Source organism: Salmo salar, chromosome ssa12 (assembly GCF_905237065.1).
Source record: "Salmo salar chromosome ssa12, Ssal_v3.1, whole genome shotgun sequence".
Lineage (NCBI taxonomy): Eukaryota > Metazoa > Chordata > Actinopteri > Salmoniformes > Salmonidae > Salmo > Salmo salar.
The window spans coordinates 25,938,088-25,959,500 of NC_059453.1; the positions used below are offsets into that span (position 1 = coordinate 25,938,088).

The following is a 21,413-nucleotide window of genomic DNA, read 5'->3' on the forward strand; positions in this document are numbered from 1 at the left end:
ATGAACTAACCAAGTTCTCCAACCCCCCATTCATTTGTTAACTATTTGTGTTGGAAGATCAACCACGTCTATCATTTTAGTAATTGGGAAATGTTTAAGACATTAACAACCTATCCAATGTGTGGGTTATTATACTGCACCGCGTCTCGGTATTTTATTTCGGGCCATGTCACGTGGTCATGGTGTTAGTAGCTGCAGACAGAGAACTAAGAGAGGGGGGGAAGAGGGGATATTGATAAGTGGGAATTCTTCACATAATTATGAATAAATCCCAGACGCTCATAATGATTATTTTTCCTATAGTCTAATGTCGTTTTGGGTGGCGCGTCGGCGGGTGGAATTCAGAACGACTTTTTCATCTGTGTAGGCTACTGTAGTCTAGATATACACATGTCATCCGTTTGCGGTTTAATTTTTCCATCGAATGGAATATATTTTCACATCTGAATGGAAAATGCATTAAGCTATAGACTAGGCCTACTTAATAGAGCATTCAAATTGAGTCTCGTAATTTTTCACTTTAGTTATTTGCATCGTTTTTGCCTAAAGGGAAATTGAGTGCCACCTGAATAAAATCGTGGTTTTCAGTGCGACTTGTGTTTCAAGCGCTCAATTGACAATGAAACATCTCTCAATCACCAAGGACTCCGAGGCTAGCTGAGCTTATACTACCAGTTTCCAAGCACGAGGAACGAGGATATGCTGACTCGAAAATATTTGAAGATACGGAATTGTCATCAATACGTTGACAAATGCTTCAATTGGAAACAATTCGAGTGGTGCGTTCTCATTAGCATTTAATGCGCCGTATCGGCTGGCCCCAGCCATCATCGTGCGCCTCCGCCGCGGACATTTATATTGGAAGCAACAGGCTGAGCTCATCGCACTGATGAGAAAGTCGCCTTTCGCCGGAGAAATTCACTTCCTGTGTGTTTATGCAAAACCATACGAGCCGAGTGCGTTCACCCGTGTCGTGCTGACTACATCTCCCCTTTAAACTACCTGGGATAGTGGTGACAATTTGTTGGAACTGGTCCTCAAGACGCGCCCACAGAAGAATTGCGGGCGTAGTGCATTTCGTTTACGCGCAGGGGACACACAGCTGTGGAAACCCTACACTGCATGTGGAGTGCTGATGGTTGACAGGGCGAAAGAGGGCGGTCAAAACACAGACGGGTTAAACAGCGTGCCTTGGCTATGGTTTCATATCTAAATACAAGGAGCTGGAATACTTAATTTTCTGTTCATTCAGAGAGCTCCACATCTACACCTCCAAGACAGCCACGCATGCCCCAGAGGACCTTTGCACATCAGCACTTCATGCCCGCCTTGGTGATGCCATGCCCCGCAACCACAGCGGAGATGAAGGCGGCACGGGGCTCTGGATGAAAACTTCTCCGGGCCACCGCGCCGAGGGCTATGACTTGAAGGATGTGGAGTCCGGCCGAAGGATGATGAACAACGCCAGTGCCGGGGACGGTTTGCTGTCGGCCTCCAGTGCTACAGGTGCCGGGGGTTCGGAGAGCCTGAGGGGAAACAAGGGAGCCCGGCTCAGCCTGCTGGGAAAGCCGCTCATATACAGCGCTCAGAGCGGCCGGAGAAACGTCCGTTACCGAAGGCTGCAAAATTTACTGTACAACGTGCTGGAGAGACCACGAGCCTGGGCGTTCATCTACCATGCGTTTGTGTAAGTGAAACATGTCATACATCTATCTGCATGGTATGAAGTCTTCTTGCGCAGTTGTTTTATTCCGCCATCGGTCAGGAACTCATGTGTCCACCTGTTGCGTCCACCTCGAAACATGCTCCTGTAGAGTTCTACCAGGATAAATGTCTGGACACATTTTTTGGAAATTCGTCTAATTTGAATATGAATGGGGCCATGATATCTGATGATGATCTGACATTATAATTTCAATAGGTTTTGGACTGTCCAAAATGCAGTCATTCTCTTTTATTTAGCATTTTGACCATATCTCATCTAAAAAATGACAGATTAACTGAACACTTACAGCAGATATGCTGCTGTTTTACTTGTGCTAGATCCTACCCATCTCCAACCCCCTGGTCAATTAAGTTGATGTGGTGTGTAGCCTACCAAGACAACCCAGAATGCAGAGAGAAATGTCAAGTGAAATAAAGCCCTGGTTAGTTCTAATGTTGTCCATACATTCATATCATCTATACAAATAACCCAGTACCACTTTACTGTCCAATTGTACAGCTAATTCTGAATTTCAAAACCCCCTCACACTGACTCCCACTGTTGAATTGTGCAAATTATTCAAGAGTGTTTGTGAAGTAAACATTGGACACAATGAGCGGTACAGATGCAGTGTCTAAATTCGACTCAGTTTCTCACAGCAGGACAAGAATCCTGGAGCAACAGGAAATGTCAATTATTATGTGGATATTTACACTGACTGTACAAAACATTAGGAACACCTGCCTTTTCCATGAAATAGACTGACCAGGTGAATCCAGGTGAAAGCTATGATACCTTATTGATGTCACTTGTTAAATCTACTATTTCAATCAGTGTAGATGAAGATATTTTTAAGCCTTGAGACAATTGAGACATGGATTGTGTATGCGTGCCATTCAGAGGTCGAATGGGCAAGACAACATATTTAAGTGTCTTTGAATTGGGTATGGTAGTAGGTGCCAGGCTCACTGGCTTGAGTGTGTCAAGAACTGCAGTGCTTCCAGTTTTTTTCACCCTCAACTGTTTGCCATGTGAATCAATAATGGTCCACCACCCAAAGGACATCCAGCCAACTTGACACAACTGTGGGAAGCATTGGAATCAACATGAGCCAGCATCCGCGTGGAACACTTTCAACACCTTGTAGAGTCCATGTGTATATATGTGGATATGTATATTATATATACATTTTTTTTTAGGGGTTGATACATTTTTCGTTAGGGCTAATCAGGACTGACATATTTATGTGGAAATTACACAAACTTTAGAAGCCATTTTAAACCTTTTAAACCACTACAAGTTTGCATTTCCTGCTGTGAAAGAAAATTCCTGCAACAACAGGATGATCAAATTAAGATACGACATCAGTACATGATCACAAACAAACTTCTTTTGTAACAGACTACAATGTCGAGTAGGCTACAGTGATGAGAATGAGCACGATATACATTCATATGAGCACACCTTATACGAGTTCTGTGTTCCACTTCTATACGAGTTCTTTATATAGGAACTGTGTATGGGTTATTCTGCAAGGCCCTTACAGTGTTGATATTAAGCAAGTACTTTACTGTACATGAGATCTGCTTCTATAGGCCTACATCACTTCTATATGAGTTCAGCATACGAGTACTTTATATGAGTCTTCTGTTTGGCTCTGAGGGCCTCCAGACCAGATACAGGAAAGAGTCAATCTTCACCATGCCTCGGTGTCTCTGTCCATCTGGTCTCCGTCAGATGGCCTCCGTTTGTTGACCAGGCGACCAGCTGCATTTGATTTCCCGCGTGTGACTGTGCTGTTATCACTGTCTGTCTCGCTGAGCCTGGCCGGAGGAAGGAAGTGTGTGTGGATGAGTGCAGGGTTCTGAGCGTGTTTTGAGAATCAACATTCTGGGGTCATAGGGGAAGATTTAGCTAGTTTGTGTTTGTGTGTTGGGGGTATCTGCAGATCAATTGTGGGGTCACAGTTCCTTGTAACTCTCTTGCATTGACAGGCAGCTGATCATGTTCTTCCAAGCATGCCTCATCATTGTGCCATTGAGCCATGCAGAAGACCAGTAGGCCTATGTGTATTGAGTTTCTCATACAGTACAGTATAGATACATTATTTGACCATTCTTTCCCTACCCACTGCAATGTAAGAAATTAGAACAATATTCTTACTACCCACAAAGCATCACTGTATTATTGCTCTGTGATGTCATTGTGTCTGGGGTCATCATCTCTGGAAGCGGGTGTCCTTTTTTATGATCCCCTGAAGAGAGTATGTCCATTTTACGTCCCCTAGTTGTTCATGTAAACTCAGAAAAAAAAGTGAATTCCCTTTTTCAGGGCCCTGTCTTTCAAAGATAATTCGTAAAAATCTAAATAACTTCACAGATCTTCATTGTAAAGTGTTTAAACACTGTTTCCCATGCTTGTTCAATGAGCCATAAACAATTAATGAACGTGCACCTGTGGAACGGTCGTTAAGATACTAACAGCTTACAGACGGTAGAAAATTAAGGTCACAGTTATGAAAACTTAGGACACTAAAGAGGCCTTTCTACTGACTCTGAAAAACACCAAAAGATGCCCAGGGTCCCTGCTCATCTGCGGGAACGTGCCTTAGGCATGCTGCAAGGAGGCATGAGGACTAAGACAGCGCTACAGGGAGACAGGACGGATAGCTGATCATCCTTGCAGTGGCAGACCACGTGTAACAACACCTGCACAGGATCGGTACATCTGAACATCACACCTGCGGGACAGGTACAGGATGGCAACAACAACTTCCCGAGTTACACCAGGAACGCACAATCCCTCCATCAGTGCTCAGACTGTCCGCAACAGGCTGAGAGAGGCTGTACAGAGGGCTTGTAGCCCTGTTGTAAGGCAGGTCCTCACCAGACATCACCGGCAACAACGTCGCTTATGGGCACAAACCCACCATCGTTGGACCAGACAGGACTGGCAAAAGTGCTCTTCACTGACGAGTCGCGTTTTTGTCTCACCAGAGGTGATGGTCGGATTCGCGTTTATCGTTGAAGGAATGAGCGTTACACCGAGGTCTGTACTCTGGAGCGGGATCGATTTGGAGGTGGAGGGTCTGTCATGGTCTGGAGCAGTGTGTCACAGTATCATCGGACTGAGCTTGTTGTCATTGCTGTGCGTTACAAGGAAGACATCCTCCTCCCTCATGTGGTACCCTTCCTGCAGGCTCATCCTGACATGACCCTCCAGCATGACAATGCCACCAGCTATACTGCTCGTTCTGTGTGTGATTTCCTGCAAGACAGGAATGCCAGTGTTCTGCCATGGCCAGCGAAGAGCCTGGATCTCAATCCCATTGAGCACGTCTGGGACCTGTTGGATCTGAGGGTGAGGGCTAGGGCCATTCCCCCCAGAAATGTCCGGGAACTTGCAGGTGCCTTGGTCGTAGAGTGGGGTAACATCTCACATCAAGAACTGGCAAATCTGGTGCAGTCCATGAGGAGGAGATGCACTGCAGTACTTAATGCAGCTGGTGGCCACACCAGATACTGACTGTTACTTTTGATTTTGACCCCCCTTTGTTCAGGGACACATTATTCCATTTCTGTTAGTCACGTCTGTGGAACTTGTTCAGTTTATTTCTCAGTTGTTGAATCTTGTTATGTTCATACAAATATTTACACATGTTAAGTTTGCTGAAAATAAACACAGTTGACAGTGAGAGGACGTTTCTTTTTTTTGCTGAGTTTATGTGTAAATGATAGATGCGCGCGCACACACACACACACTAAATGTTAATGTTTTTAAACGTATGTAAATTGTAAAGTATTTTGTCTGTAATCTCTTTTTCGTCATGTGCCGCACCCCAGTAAGACTATCTGTCTCCAATGGCGTCAGCTAATTGGGATCCTAATAAATCAAACTCAGGCGACTAAGGGGTGGGGTGGTTACATCATTACTGCATTGTCAGTTTTTTTTATTAGGGACCGTGAATCTGATAGGCCAGAAGCTTGTCTCTTTTTGGAGCTCATGGTTGGTTGGATCATGTCTGGGAAGTTAGTGAGTGATTTCTTTCAGCCCTGGGGAGATGAGCAAGAGTAGAGCATTAGATATGAAGGAATTCTGAGCAATGTCGCATAATGCATTTTTGCCTGACTATTTCAGTGAGCATTTTGATAACTCACAGAAGTTCCCCTTTGTCCCTGGCCATGCTTTCAAGCGGTATTGACAAGCACATATCCACCTGGATCCTTCACCTTTTCCTTGCCAAAACAGAAGAGACAGGCACAGAAGACTGAAGTGCACTTTAGTCAAGGCTTCAATCTAGTAGTATCCAGATCTACACCCTCCATATTGACATGCTCTACCTCTATGACCTTTGACCTAGCCCGCATTCCGTGCCATTTATATGCAAATCCATCCATATCGCATGAACAACAGTGGGTGGAACCCTAATATGACACGACCACTACAAGTGTCAAGATGAAGATCACAATTTCAAATACTAAATTCTTCCATTTTTATACAAGGTTTAAGATCATAAGATCATGGAAGATTAAGATCACGGTCTCAAATACTTCATGATGATATAAGATTGCATACAGGGCCCAAGCAGGATATGCACTGTATGTATTTATCTATTTAATTTGCCCGTTTGTGAGAGCAGGACTGAGGACTGAGCCAGTCTTTGTGCCTAGCTGACTGCATCACTGCCCGCCAGGGACTCGTTTCCCTTCTGCCTACCCCCCTCTGGTCCCCCCCCCCAACACTCAGACACACAGTGCCGTCATTCATCTTACCTCTGGATTAACGAGATCCTATCCCTGCAAGTATGTCAGGGGCAGGAACGCGTGGAGAAATGGATACGCACATGGAACCTTCCGCCTCGTCGGGTTCCTGCACTGGCATGCGGGACGGCTAAAGCCAGGTGAACACTACAGGATTTTGTCCCCGATTTACTTGTCCCAGACAAGTTTTTGAGAACGGAGACAAAAACCTCATGTCGTTGACTACTCGAGGCGCGCGGCTGTTACCGATGCTGGTTTAAAGTTAGCGGATCAGAGACGCAATATGAGGGCTACCGATCTCGTCTTTTGAGTGGTCCTAGACCTAGACCGATATTTTCAAACATGTTTTATTTTATCGACCCCAAATCTGCAATGCACTTGTAGTGTGAGATATGTAATGGTAAGTTTTGAGAACGGTGATTAGCAGTAGCCAATGAGAGCTCGCCAGAGAAGAAGCCAGTGAGATGATGATGTTGCATCACATCACCCAGAATGTGTAGACTCTCCAGCAGGAGTGATAACTACTACTAGTATGTGTTTGTACTTGCCTTTAACCAAAGCCAAAGCATCAAATTGTTACAGCTCTGAAGTTCACTACCGGTGTTATTCAATGCAAAATGTATTGGCTAGATATTTCAACTTTGTATGGCAAGCGTGAACATCTGAGTGAAAACGTTTATGAGGCTGCTTTGTGCCACAACTCGTTGTAGTTACATTAAATCTAATCACATCGTCACGTTGTTTTGGCGAGACAGCGGGGCATCGAGAATCATCACGACCAAGTGAAGAATCTTCTAGTGTGTGACCTCCATCTGTGCCACATCGTTTAGTGTGAGCACCATTACGTTGGCAAGACGGAAAAAAAATACAGGAAAGACGTTTAATGTGATGTTAGGATTTTGAAAGTCGTGTACTGTGCACCTGGCTTAAGACACCGAGGGGTGCATCCCAAATGTCACCCTTTTCCCTATATAGTGCACTACCTTTGATAGGGCTCTGTCATTTGTAACGCAGCCCAACCCGCGAGGGAGGGAGTGAAGGAGCATGGAACGGTGATCCAAACTCCGTGCTCTCGGACAACGGAACACTGTTCTGAACCCAGTACATTCTAGGGTGTTTGTTCCCGAGTATGGCCAGGGTGGATGGTTGCAGAGTCTGTGGTGGATGTTGGATGAATGGCATAACACTGACAGTTAGCCTTCTGTGCATCACACACCAAGCTGTTATGCAAGACTGCATATTTTGCAATCTCTTTCTATGATTGATTTGTACAGGAAGTAAGTCATTTCCTCATGCAGAATCTATAAAAATGAAGGGTTTTTATGAAACTGAGATCAAGTAGACATAACCTTGAGCTGCTGTAAGCAATTCATCTGTCACTCTATCTGACACAATGAAATGCCACATCTTCTTCTTCCTGGAATCAACCTACTCCACTGCCATGTTGTCCTTTTCCGGTTTCTCCCGCCTCGAGCAAGCCGGCATTCATCAACACACCAATGAAGAAGACACGCATCATGCACCCATACTACACTGACGCACACTGCAATGGAAATGATGGCGCCAATGCTATTCACATTCTACGCTGTGCACTTTGTCAGTGTAATGGCCGCTTCTTCTTCTTATTTAAAGTTCATTAAAACAATGCAGGCAGTAAATTGTGTCACTGACTAACCAACCCAGAGCAATGTCAATAGATCCAGTAAGTTCCCATACGCTCTCCCTTGTTTTTCCCATTGGAAGGCATGTGTAGTGTTTACTGGCTAGCGCTCTGACTCAATGGAAAAAGCGTGAGTCTACACGCTCAGTCAGGCAAAGATGAAGTAATTCAGAAGCAGCGACGCAGAGCCAGTAAACACTGTGTCCGGCGGTGTGATTCAGTAAGAAGTGTAAATGTCGTTAAGAGAGAGGTGTCTTTTGAAAGAGGACAGAGTGTTTTGATAGTCACAAGGACCCCGCGTGATACAAAGCAGAAGCGTCAGACAGACGCACTTGACGGCGGAGAAGACGGTGGCTGGTTGAAGCAAGGCCAGAACAGAGGTGATGACGAGAGGAAGCTTGAATAGAGACGTTGATGCAAGGAAGGAGTGCAAAGAAGGAGTGTGTGTGTGTGTGTGGAAAAAGTACACAATTGTCATACTTGAGTAAAAGTAAAGATGTCTTAATAGGAAATGTCTCAAGTAAAAGTGAAGTCACCCAGTAAAATACTACTTGAGTCAAAGTATTTGGTTTTAAATATACTTAAGTATCAAAAGTAAATCTTATTGCTAAAATATACTTAAATATATATATTTTTGAATTTAACCTTTATTTAACTAGGCAAGTCAGTTAAGAACAAATTCTTAATCATAATGACTGCCTAGGGAACAGTGGCTTAACTGCCTTGTTCAGGGGCAGAACGACAGATTTTTCCCTTGTCAGTTCGGGGATTCGGTCTAGCAACATTTTGGTTACTGGCCCATCGCTTTAACCACTAGTCTACCTGCTGCCCCATTATCAAAAAGTGAAAGTATAAATCATTTCAAATTCCTTATATTCAGCAAACCACACAGCACCATTTTCTTGTTTTTTTTAATTTACAGATATCCAGGAGCACACTCCAGGAGGAATGTGTGTTTCATGAGTATGCCATATCAGAGGCAGGAGAGATGACCAGGGATGTTCTCTTGATAAGTGCGTGAATTGGACCATTTTCCTGTCCTGCTGAGCATTCAAAATGTAACGAGTACTTTTGGGTGTCAGGGAAAATGTATGGAGTAAAAAGTACATGCTTTTCTTTAGGAATGTAGTCAAGTAAAAGTTGACAAAAATGGAAATAGTAAAGTCAAGTACAGATACACCAAAAAACGACTTAAGTAGTACTTTAAATAATTTTGACTGCTTGCTTGAGACGTCTGCAGTGTGTGTGTGTGTGTGTGTGTGTGTGTGTGTGTGTGTGTGTGTGTGTGTGTGTGTGTGTTTGTTGGGCCCAACAAGAGCACAGGCGAGGGAGTATGTTAGAGCCTTCGTGCTCTGAAGACGTGTCACAAAAATGTTCTCCCCATTCATCCACCCAAATATTCTGTTTATGTGACAAAACATTAACATGCTAATTATATTTAAATCATATTTAAATCTTCATAGATATTTTTTTTTTACATGCTCCCCTTGTCGACAACATTTCTATTTGACTTTCTGCATAGCCTGCTTCCGTATCACACAGGTTTTTTTTTTATCAAGGACTCTCCTTGGACTAGGTAAGTTCAGTAGATGTCTGACACACACACAAATCATCCCAATTTGATGATTAATGAAATAAGGTTATATCAGATATATCGAACTCTGTAAGACCTAACACTGAGTTAAAGATCCAGTCCCACTTCTGTAAAGAACTCACCTTTGAACTTAGCATGTTGAAAACCTGTCAGACTCTCACACGAAACATTAGACTTAGGAAATGTAATGTTATCAGATATTTCCGACCTGCATGTAGTTGTACATTGTACAGGTTCTAGCATGTAGTTCACTTCCATAGCCCTATATGCCTATGTGAGTCACTATGAATGGCCCCCCGAAACACAGGTGTCTAATTTCAGTACTATGTTTGCACTGAGGGAGTTCCCACATAACTATTTTTAGAGATGGCCTATCCGCAAACATAGAAACACACAGGGCACTTCCACATAGGCGCATTGCGGTACGTTGCATTAGCTAACAGATAAGACTCACTAATTTACCTATACCAATACTCAACCGTTTTCCTTCCACATGCCCTTAGGTTCTGAGAAGGCTGTGCGACGTTGTTTGATCTTAACGGCACCCAGATCTCTGCTATCACGGAAGCATCTTGTTGTTTTACGTAGAGGCTCAATTTCAGTTTGCTTATGGGAGGTTTGTGTAACTGACAAGGGCACAGCCAATCATATCTGGGCTTTCCACCAGTATCGGGACTCATACTGAGAAAAGTACCCCACTACCAAGCTCTTTGTCATCATCTCTCTGTTTTGATCATTCTTTCTTTTGCCGTTTTGATCAATGTAATTCCCCCCATCTGTTTCTCTCCATAACCCATCTCTCTCTCTCCTTCCCTTCTTTTCTCTCCACCTCAGTTGTTTGTTTGTTTGATATCGTGTCTCTTCTCCTCTTATCTCCCATTGTGACCAACACAACAACAAAAAACAAGTCCCGCTCGATGACATGCCCTCCACTGCTAGTCGGGTATAACTGCAGAGATCCCCCATCGCTGTCCCTCTCTCTTGGCTAAAGCCTCACTCTGCCTTTGCCAATGGGGTTTCTCCACACTACTCTCTACACCCCATGGCCGATGGAGATCCAGTTTGTTTGAATCGGTGTCACGACGCACAGCCGTGGAAGCTAGCATTAGCGGCTAAGCATATTGACTAGTGAACTACCATAGCGAGGACACCGACATTCTGAGCAAGGAGGGAGGAATAGAGCCCTGTACGGGCATGAATTTTAAGCCTGAGCCCTACCCATGTGTGCGACATTCAGGCCTTACCCTACCCAGGCCCGATGCTGCCACATTTAAGGCCCTGCCTGAAACCCAAAATCAGCAATAACTTCCTCTGTTAGTAAATCCATTAGCTGCTCCTCTCTGTCTGCCACTCGCCCGCACTCTGCTCATGCCTGCTTTGAGTCTGTAAGTATCCATAGCAACGGCTCCGCTTGAGCTGCTCAGTGATGAGACATGAGCGAGCAGTGAGCTGTTAGCTACTTTTCCACCACTTCAAACTCAGACAAAACCCAACGTTATTATTTTCTCTGTTTTATATGTGACGAGGTTGAAGCACTACTGACACCATGATATGATAGTCAGACAGGACTGAATTGCGCAGCTTCAAAACGTTACTGATAAATTTAGTGATACCACAGCCCTACCCGTTCCCTGGTTAGTGATGAAAAAAACACCCCTACCCGCCCCAAACCCCATGTTTAATGTCGGGGGCCTGTCGGGCTCAGGTCGGGTAGCAGAGCTCTAGGGAGGGAGCACGTGCGTCGGCTATCTGTCCTCTCCTGGCTTTGTTGTCTTGTTAGCTGTCTCCTTTACTGTGTTGTTGTTGTTGTTGTTTCTGTTCCTCAAGCTTTAATCACAAATGGGGGAGAAATGGGGCCAGCAGATGCTAGCCTCTGAGGGAGATGGAGGGGAGGCTACTTGACTCATTTCGGGAGCTAAGTGTTCGGTCTGACAGCATGTTATGTGGATTTGGACGTATTTGGACAAATAACTCCTTTTTTTTTTGGCTATTAATGCTGTCTACTGGCAAATTGGAAAATATCCAAAATAGTACTTAAAAGCTACGACGAGCTTGAGCTCCTTCTGTCTTTGGTCTGAGAGAGTGTTATGTGGATTTGGACATATAACTTGGGATTTCAAGGGATTCTGAGAATGTGTCATAGGCCTATCCAAAATAGATCAAAGAAGCTAAGATGTTCGACCTCCTGCTTGGATTGTAAGTAAACCCAACCATCCCTCAAAACCTTCTTGAGATCCTCAAAGTAAAAAGGGCAATTTTCAGAGTGCAGTACGTCATCTCCATAGCAACCATCAAGGCTGTTACTAGATGGGGTGGTAGGCTGAAGAAAATGCGCACTCTAATGTCTCTCTCATCTGGCCAGTATAGCTCTTCTTACCAAACAGCTAACACACTGTCACCCACCGCTAGGCTAAAGCTACTCTAGTTAGCCATGGGAGACAGTTAGCCACTAGCCGTGCCCGGGTCGCCACTGCTTCCCTCTGTAGTGCTATATTTAGCGACTAAGCTAAGTGTGGACGTCCGTTTCCCCCCCCTCTAAGAGTAACACAGCCACTCCCCCCACCCCGACACACACACAGTAGAGCTATTCCGTCACTCTGGTCATTTTAACGTCACATGGGTTATGTGCACCTCGAGCAGCGTTGAAGCCGTGACCCATTTGCCAGGGGCCCTTTGTTGGTGATTAGACATCATCATCAGGCAGTAGCATCCTCTGCCGGGCCACACTAACAATGGAGGAGTTTGCATAGCAGTGAGGGAATCAAAACATGGTGTTGACTAATACATGGGATTCATATGTTTATGGATTTGGTTTCTGCTCTCTCTCGCTCCCTCCCCCCTCTCTCTCTTGGATTTATTTTGTTATTTGATTTTCATTTGTCACACAGGTTTACTTTGGGTTAAGTATCCCTAGCGGTTGCAAATTACACACTCTTTGGGTCAAATACTTCTGTCTTGAATTACTCATAAAAATGGCCTACGGGCTGTCAAGTGTCAGTGTGCAGCGGTTAGGACGGAGTCAGGCGCAGGACACATAACTGAGTAAAAGACGTACTTTACTCGAAAAGAAACAATGATTTCCACGCAGGGAAAAACACACCAGCACACAGAAGTCTTGAACACTAAACAAAGAACAAACACGCACAAAACCATGTGGGAACCAGAGGGTTAAATAGGGAATAAATTATAATGTAATGGGAACCAGTAGTGTACAATCAAGACAGAACAACATAGAAAAAGAAACGTAGATCGGTGGCAGCTAGAAAGCCGGTGACGTCGACCACCCGAACAAGGAGAGGCACCAACTTCGGAGGAAGTCGTGACAGTACCCCCCCTTTACGCATGGCTCCAGCAGCGCGCCGACACCGGCCTCTGGAACGACCCGGAGGACGAGGCGCAGGGCGATCCGGGTGGAGACGGTGAAATTCCTGCAGTAAGGAAGGGTCCAGGATGTCCTCCACTGGCACCCAGCATCTCTCCTCCGGACCGTACCCCTCCCACTCCACGAGGTACTGAAGGCCCCTCGCCCGACGCCTTGAATTCATGATGGCTCGCACAGTATACGCCGGGGCCCCCTCGATGTCTAGAGGGGGCGGAGGAACCTCCCGCACCTCAGACTGCTGGAGCGGACCATCCACCACTGGCCTGAGGAGAGACACATGGAACGAGGGGTTAGTACGGTAATCAGGGGGAAGATGTAACCTATAACATACCTTGTTCAGTCTCCTCAGGACTTTAAATGGCCCTACAAACCGCGGACCCAGCTTCCGGCAGGTCAGGGCAGGCGAAGGGGCAGGTTTCGGGTCGAGAGCCAGACCCGGTGCACCAGGGCCTCACTGCGGTGGCGGTCGGCACTCGCCTTCTGTCGCCTGATGGCCCGTTGCAGGTGCACATGGGCAGCGTCGAATGTCTCCTCAGAGCGCCGAAACCATTCATCCACCGCAGGTGCCTCGATCTGGCTCTGATGCCACGGTGCCAGGACCGGCTGATAACCTAGTACACACTGAAACGGAGACAGGTTAGTGGAGGAGTGGCGGAGGGAGTTTTGGGCCATCTCTGTCCAGGGGATGGAAGCCGCCCACTCCCCTGGCCGGTCCTGGCAATAGGACCGCAGAAACCTACCCACATCCTGGTTTACTCTCTCCACCTGCCCATTAGTCTCGGGGTGAAACCGTGATGTCAGGCTGACTGAGACCCACAGATATTCCATAAACGCCCTCCAGACCCTTGATGTAAACTGGGGACCCCGATCAGACACTATATCCTCAGGCACCCCGTAGTGCCGGAAGACGTGTGTAAACAGGGCCTCCGCAGTCTGTAGGGCCGCAAGGAGACCGGGCAAAGGAAGGAGACGGCAGGACTTAGAAAACCGATCCACAACGACCAGAATCGTGGTGTTTCCTTGTGACGGAGGAAGATCCGTCACAAAATCCACCGATAGTTGTGACCACGGCCGTTGTGGAATGGGTAGGGGTTGTAATTTCCTTCTGGGCAGGTGTCTAGGTGCCTTGCACTGGGCGCACACCGAGCAGGAGGAAACATAAACCCTCACGTCCTTAGCTAAAGTGGGCCACCAGTATTTCCCACTAAGAGAGCGCACTGTCCGACCGATGCCGGGATGACCAGAGGAGGGTGAGGTGTGGGCCCAACAGATCAATCAATCACGGACATCAAACGGAATGTACAGACGCCCAACGGGACACTGGGTGGGAGTGGGCTCCGTACGTAACACCCGCTCGATGTCCGCGTCAACCTCCCATATCACCGGTGCCACCAGGCAAGAAGCCGGAAGTATGGGAGTGGGATCCGTGGACCGCTCCTCTGTGTCATACATCTGGGACAGTGCGTCTGCCTTAGCGTTCTGGGAACCTGGTCTGTAGGATAGGGTGAAAACAAAACGGGTGAAAAACATGGCCCACCTTGCCTGGAGAGGGTTCATTCTCCTCGCCGCCCGGATGTTCTCCAGATTGCGGTGGTCAGTCCAAATGAGGAAAGGGTGTTTAAGCCCCTTCAAGCCAATGCCTCCATGCCTTCAGAGCCCTGACAACAGCCAACAGCTCCCGGTCCCCCATATCATAGTTTTGCTCCGCCGGGCTGAGCACAGCGGCGGAGCTTTGGTGGCGTACCTGAGCGCTGAGACAGCACAGCTCCTATCCCAGCCTTGGACGCGTCCACCTCTACTATGAATGCCAAGGAGGGATCAGGATGAGCCAGCACGGGAGCCGAGGTAAACAGAGCCTTCAGTTGACCAAAAGCCCTGTCCGCCTCAGCTGACCACTGCAGTCGCACCGGTCCCCCCTTCAGCAAGGAGGTAATGGGAGCCGCTACCTGACCAAAGCCCCGGATAAACCTCCGGTAGTAGTTGGCAAACCCTAAGAACCGCTGCACCTCCTTTACCGTGGTTGGAGTCGGCCAATTACGCATGGCTGAAATGCGGTCATTCTCCATCTCCACCCCTGACGCGGGCAGGGAGTACCCTAGGAAGGAGACGGACTGTTGGAAGAACAGACATTTCTCAGCCTTGACGTACAGGTCATGCTCCAACAGTCGACCAAGCACCTTGCGCACCAGGGACACATGCTCGGCGCGTGCAGCGGAGTATATTAGAATGTCATCTATATACACCACTACACCCTTCCCGTGCAGGTCCCTGAAAATCTCATCTACAAAGGATTGGAAGACTGATGGAGCATTCATCAACCCGTACGACATGACGAGGTACTCATAGTGCCCAGATGTGGTACTAAATGCTGTCTTCCACTCATCCCCCTCCCGGATACGCACCAGGTTGTAAGCGCTCCTGAGATCCAATTTGGTGAAGAAGCGCGCCCCGTGCAATGACTCTGTCACACTGGCTATGAGAGGCAGCGGGTAACTGTACTTAACCGTGATCTGATTTATACCTCTATAGTCAATGCACGGGCGTAAACCTCCATCCTTCTTCTTCACAAAAAAGAAATTCGAGGGGGCAGGTGAAGTGGAAGGCCGAATGTATCCTTGTCCCAGAGAGTCGAAGACATATGTTTCCATAGCCGCCATCTCCTCCTGAGACAGAGGATACACATGACTCCTGGGAAGTGCTGCGTCTACCAGGAGATTTATATATTCAGGGGGGATGTGCATGGTGGAGACCTGGTTTGGACTCTCCACCGTAGTTGCACCTATGGGAACACCTATACACCTCCCGTAGCACTGACGTGACCATCCCATGAGAGCCCTCTATTGCCACGAATAAGTGGGGTCATGATAAGCCAACCAGGGAAGCCCCAACACCACAGGAAACGCAGGAGAATCGATCAGGAAGAGACTAATTCTCTCCCTCCTGTGTTATCATAGATAGTGGAGCTGTGACCTCCCTAATCAGGCTCGACCCTAAAGGACGACTATCTAAGGCATGTACAGGGAAGGGCACATCAACAGGAACAACAGGGATCCCTAATCTAAGTGCAAATGAACGGTCAATAAAGTTCCCAGCTGCGCCTGAATCTACTAGCGCCTTATGCTAGGCATGCGGGGAAAACTCAGGAAATTCAATACATACACACATGTGCGCAACAGCGAGCTCTGGGTGAGTCGGGTGCCTACTCACCTGGGATGATCCACCAGTGCCCTGCCTGCTGCCTCGACTCCCTGGGGAACCTCTCCAGCACCGACCAGCAGTGTGCCCTCTGCGGCCACAGATGGTGCAGGAAACGGCCCCCCCTCCGGTCACCCTTAGAGCAGCACCTCCGAGCTCCATAGGTGTAGGATCGGAGGTGCTGGGGGATGGAATGGACGGACCCTGATCCGGACGTCCGCGGGTGGCCAACAGGTTATCCAGCCGGATGGATAAATCCACCAGCTGATCGAGGGTAAGGGTGGTGTCCCTGCAGCCAGCTCCCGACAAACTTCCTCACGTAGACTACACCGGTAATGGTCGATCAGGGCCCTCTCATTCCATCCCGCGCTGTCAGCCAGGGTCCTGAAGTCCAGTGCGAAGTCCTGTGCGCTCCTCATCCCCTGTCTCAGATGGAACAAGCGTTCCCCCAACGCTCTTCCCTCAGGTGGATGATCGAAGACCGCCCTGAAGCGGCGGGTAAAATCCTCATAGCGGACCAACGCTGCGTCTATTCCTCCCCATTCGGCGTTGGCCCAGTCAAGCGCTTTACCCGACAAACAGGAGATGAGGGCGGACACGCTCTCGTATCCTGAGGGAGCCGGGTGGACGGTCACCAGGTAGAGCTCCAACTGCAGCAGGAACCCCTGGCATCCGGCAGCCGTCCCATCATACGCCCTCGGGAGCGAGAGCCGAATCCCACTGGGTCCAGGTGACGGAGGGATGGACAGCGGTGTGGGTTGGGGTGAAGTTGATGGGGGTGTGGGAAAACCCCCTCTCTCCATGGTGTGCAGCATGCGATCCATGGCTGTGCCAAGATTTTGGAGCATCGTCGCGTGCTGCTGGATGCACTCCTCCACTGGTAACGGAGGACTGGATGCACCTGCTGACTCCATATGCGTGTTTCTGTCAAGTGTCAGTGTGCAGCGGTTAGGACGGAGTCAGGCGCATGACCCATAACTAAGTATAAGACGTAATTTACTCGAAAAGAAACAACAATGATTTCCACGCAGGGAAAAACACACCAGCTCACAGAAGTCTTGAACACTAAACAAAGAACAAACACGCACAAAACCATGTGGGAACCAGAGGGTTAAATAGGGAATAAATTATAACGTAATGGGAACCATGTGTGTACAATCAAGACAGAACAACATAGAAAAAGAAACGTAGATCGGTGGCAGCTAGAAAGCCGGTGATGTCGAACGCCGCCCGAACAAGGAGAGTCACCAACTTCGGAGGAAGTTGTGACACGGGCCTTTAAAATGCAGCTTAGTGGAATCTTTACACGGTGCCCACATAGTATTTAATGCAGCATGATCTTATCTAACGTAGGCTCGATCAACATTGTGATGTGGTCAGCATTATTTAAGGGAGAGCCATCCAAGGGCAGTGGGTTGTCTACATCAGTGTCCAGTTAGCTAATGGTGTTGCTGCCTGCAAGGGTCAGGCAGAGTGACGCGTCCTGGAGAGAGTGGACAGCAGCAGTTAGAGAGAGAGAGAGAGAGAGAGAGAGAGAGAGAGGAGCCAGGTTGGTCCCCTGGTAGTGGTGTCTACAGTATCTGGGGCCCTCTGACCTCCATGTGTTACCCACAAGGCCCCACGACAGCTGGCCAAGCAGCCTGTCCACCACACTGGTGTCCCCTCCACCTTGAGAGGGAGATGGAGAGAACGGGGGTGAGAGCAGGGATGATGGAGGGAGAGACAAAGAAATAGAGAGAGAGAGGGAGTGGGAGAGAAAGAGCAACAGAAGATAAGAGGAAAGAAAACTGGAACGTGGAAAAGAGAGAGATGTGCTGTCTGTCTCTCTCTAGTGCCCCTAGACTGGAAGGCGGTGCTGGTCGGTGGAAACATTGCTCCGTTCTGTCATACTACAGCATGTCAGTAGCACTACTCACAAAAAAGGTGCTATCTAGACCCCTAAGGTTTCACTTTCAGTTTACGAGGATGATGAAAGTCGTTCATTTTATGAGTCAAACACAAAATACTGAGAAAGTATAAAATATGTATCTCCTCCTTCAGTGCCTGTTACTTCCTTTAGCTGTTTATCCTGCTGCTATTATGACTAATCACAAGCTTAGAAGCAGCCCATTGAACATGCATCTCTCTCTGTGTGTGTGTGTGTGTGTGTGTGTGTGTGTGTGTGTGTGTGTGTGTGTGTGTGTGTGTGTGTGTGTGTGTGTGTCTGTGTGTGTGTGCATAAGCAAGAGGAGCTTGTTTGCACAGCATGTTCTGAAATGAAAGAACTCTCTTTCTCTGTCACTACAGGCCCTCGGCCCTCTCTCCCCCTCTCCTCCCTCTCTCTTTCCTCTTCTCCCTCTCTCCTTCTCCTCCCTCTCTCTTTCCTCTCCACCCTCTCTCCTCCTTCTCCTCCCTCTCTCTTTCCTCTTCTCTCTCTCGCCATGTCCACACCGCCCATTTCAACACTATTTCTTCTGCGTTCCAAAATAGCCAAACTGACATCACCAATTCCCCCACCCCATCACCACCCCCATCGAAATCGAGGTTGCTATTGGCAACTGTCCGTGACCCTAGCCAATAAAGAGAGGTTGTACACAGCGCTCCTGCTTGAGGGCATAAAAAGACTCACTGTGGGAAATGGAGAGAGAGAGAGAGAGAGAGAGAGAGAGAGAGAGAGGAGGGGGACTAGAGAGGGAGAGCGGAGAAGAGGTGGAATGATAGAACAACCTTACTGAACGGGCAACCCTCCAAGGCTCGGCTCGTTGAAAACCTCCCAGCAGCCTCGGAGGCAGCTGAGAATGTTGCTTTAGCTCTCTGTCTTGATATCTCATTGGGCAACAAGATATCTATGTCGAGCCTATTGGTTGGTTGCCTAGCTAGCTTACTGTATGGTGCCGCATAGCGTAGGGCTTTTGCTGTATACAATATGGTTCCCCTATAAGGATCGTGGCTCACCATAGACCACTGTGTAATGTGTGAATGAAACAGTGTGAGTTTCTTACAGCTGTCTCCTTTTGGTTCTGCTTGTATCTTACCACACCTCCTGGGGTGTATTTCAGGCCCCTCTATCAACAAAGTCAAAGTTCAACAAATGTTTAAGGCCGAGTTCTGTGAGAGTGGACCACATTTCAGGTCAACCTTGCGTTTTTTTCTCTACACGCACGCACGCACACACACACACACACACACACACACACACACACGTACCCACGCATGCACGAGCATGCAAACACACGCACGCACACACATTGACCCACATTGACACACACACACAATAACCCCCCGGTCGGACTAAACTAGTGAGACTCCACAGACCCAGCCGTAGCTTGATAATCCCACACTACCCTAGCCAACCAAAATGAAACTCTTTATTTGTGTTCTTTGAAATTAGGGAAAGTTTGCTGGAAATACCACACGGGTTGGATTTGGGTTGTTGGGTTGCCATCTATCCACAGAGCTGTATGAATGGGGGTTAAGCTAGTTTGGAGAAACAGAGGAAGAGAGAGAATGAGAGAGAGGGGAGAGAGAGAGACAGATGAAGAGAGAGAATGAGAGAGAGGGGAAAGTGAGAGACAGATGAAGAGAGAGAATGAGAGAGAGGGGAGGGAGAGAGAGAGACGAAGAGAGAGAATGAGAGAGAGGGGAGGGAGAGAGAGAGAGACGAAGAGAGAGAATGAGAGAGAGGGGAGGGAGAGGGAGAGAGACGAAGAGAGAGAATGAGAGAGAGGGGAGGGAGAGAGAGAGAGACGAAGAGAGAGAATGAAAGAGAGGGGAGGGAGAGAGAGAGAGACGAAGAGAGAGAATGAGAGAGAAGGGAGAGATCCTACACAGGCTGTTGACATGAAGTGATATACATTTCCTTTTGAAATCGTTCTACTACTCTGCTATTGCCATTTTCTCTCTGGATAGATTAGCTGTCTATCAGTGTGAGTGTCATGATGTTTTCCATCTACTCTTTATCCACAAGCTATGACTTTCCCTTTGCCAATGCCATTCTCCATAGCTGTGTGTGCTCTCTGGCTTGCCCCTGCTCTCAGTAAGCACTGACTGGGACTTTGGAGACGGAGATTATATGCTTTTAACTGAAACTAACTGTGTGTGTGTGTGTGTGTGTGTGTGTGTGTGTGTGTGTGTGTGTGTGTGTGTGTGTGTGTGTGTGTGTGTGTGTGTGTGTGTGTGTGTGTGTGTGTTTATGTGAGAGCAGCAACCTCGTCTTGTGTGTAGTGTGTCCTGCCAGCTGGACTGTCAAACCCAATCGGCATCCAAGGGACCGCAAGGAAAGAACGGGGGAGGGACACATAAAACAGAGCCTTTAACATCCAATGGTTCACCCCATACTGAATTATTCTCCCCCTCTCTGAAGTATTATGGTTCAGTCCATTTAGCTGAAACGTCAAGACACTCAAGAATCCTTACACAGTTGTAAATCCTTCGTAATCACTTCAGCATCACAGTACACATAATTAAACTGTCAGTTATCCTCCTAAAAGTATTCTGAAGTGTTAGAGTTCACTTCATTTAACTATCCCGTTTTTTAAGCATAAACAACCCATTTACACACTCAACCATCCTCGTAACGTTGTAAATCACGGCCATGATTAGTGTCAGTTATTCTCCATAAACTAGTCAGTTGGAACAGAATGGACCTCGGCCCAGGTTGCGCCGTATTGCTGTTGTTTGCCAGTTCATGTCCGCTCACCGCATCTAGCCTGGACAAATCAACTCCTCCGTGTTCATCTTTACAAAGCGATGCTTGACCCCCGGGAAGGAAGCCAAATTGGTGTGTGTGTGTGTGTGTGTGTGTGTGTTGAGCAACTGGGCAGCGACACACCCACCAGCTGCTTGTTTGAATAGCAGTGTGTGTGTGTGTGTGTGTGTGTGTGTGTGTGTGTGTGTGTGTGTGTGGGTGCTGGCTGAGATAGCTATACAGTAGCTCCATCGAATGGGCTCATATTATCAACTATGCTTTTAATAGGGCAGAGAGAGAGAGAGAGAGAGAGAGAGAGAGAGAGAGAGAGAGAGAGAGAGAGTGAGAGAGAGAGTGTTAGAGGGGAGGAGAGAGAGGGAGAGATAGAAAGGGGTGAGAGAGAGAGAGGGGGAGAGAGAAAGGGGGGGAGAGAGAGAGAAAGGGATAGAGA

At 47.6% G+C, this 21,413-nt stretch overlaps 1 protein-coding gene across 4 annotated transcripts in view; it reads left to right on the forward strand.

The window, feature by feature from the left end:
- Window positions 1–232: 232 nt before the first annotated feature.
- The window catches only part of LOC106564707 (potassium voltage-gated channel subfamily KQT member 5-like), a 131,693-nt gene continuing 110,512 nt past the window's right edge, over window positions 233–21,413 (forward strand). Inside the window, exon 1 of one of the 4 annotated variants that reach the window (XM_014130980.2) lies at window positions 233–1,687. In XM_014130980.2, the coding sequence (XP_013986455.2) occupies window positions 1,341–1,687 (347 nt within the window). In that variant the 5' untranslated portion in view covers window positions 233–1,340. The remainder of the gene's footprint in view (window positions 1,688–21,413) is intronic. The other 3 variants (XM_014130985.2, XM_014130982.2, XM_014130986.2) reach the window with 3 other exon arrangements.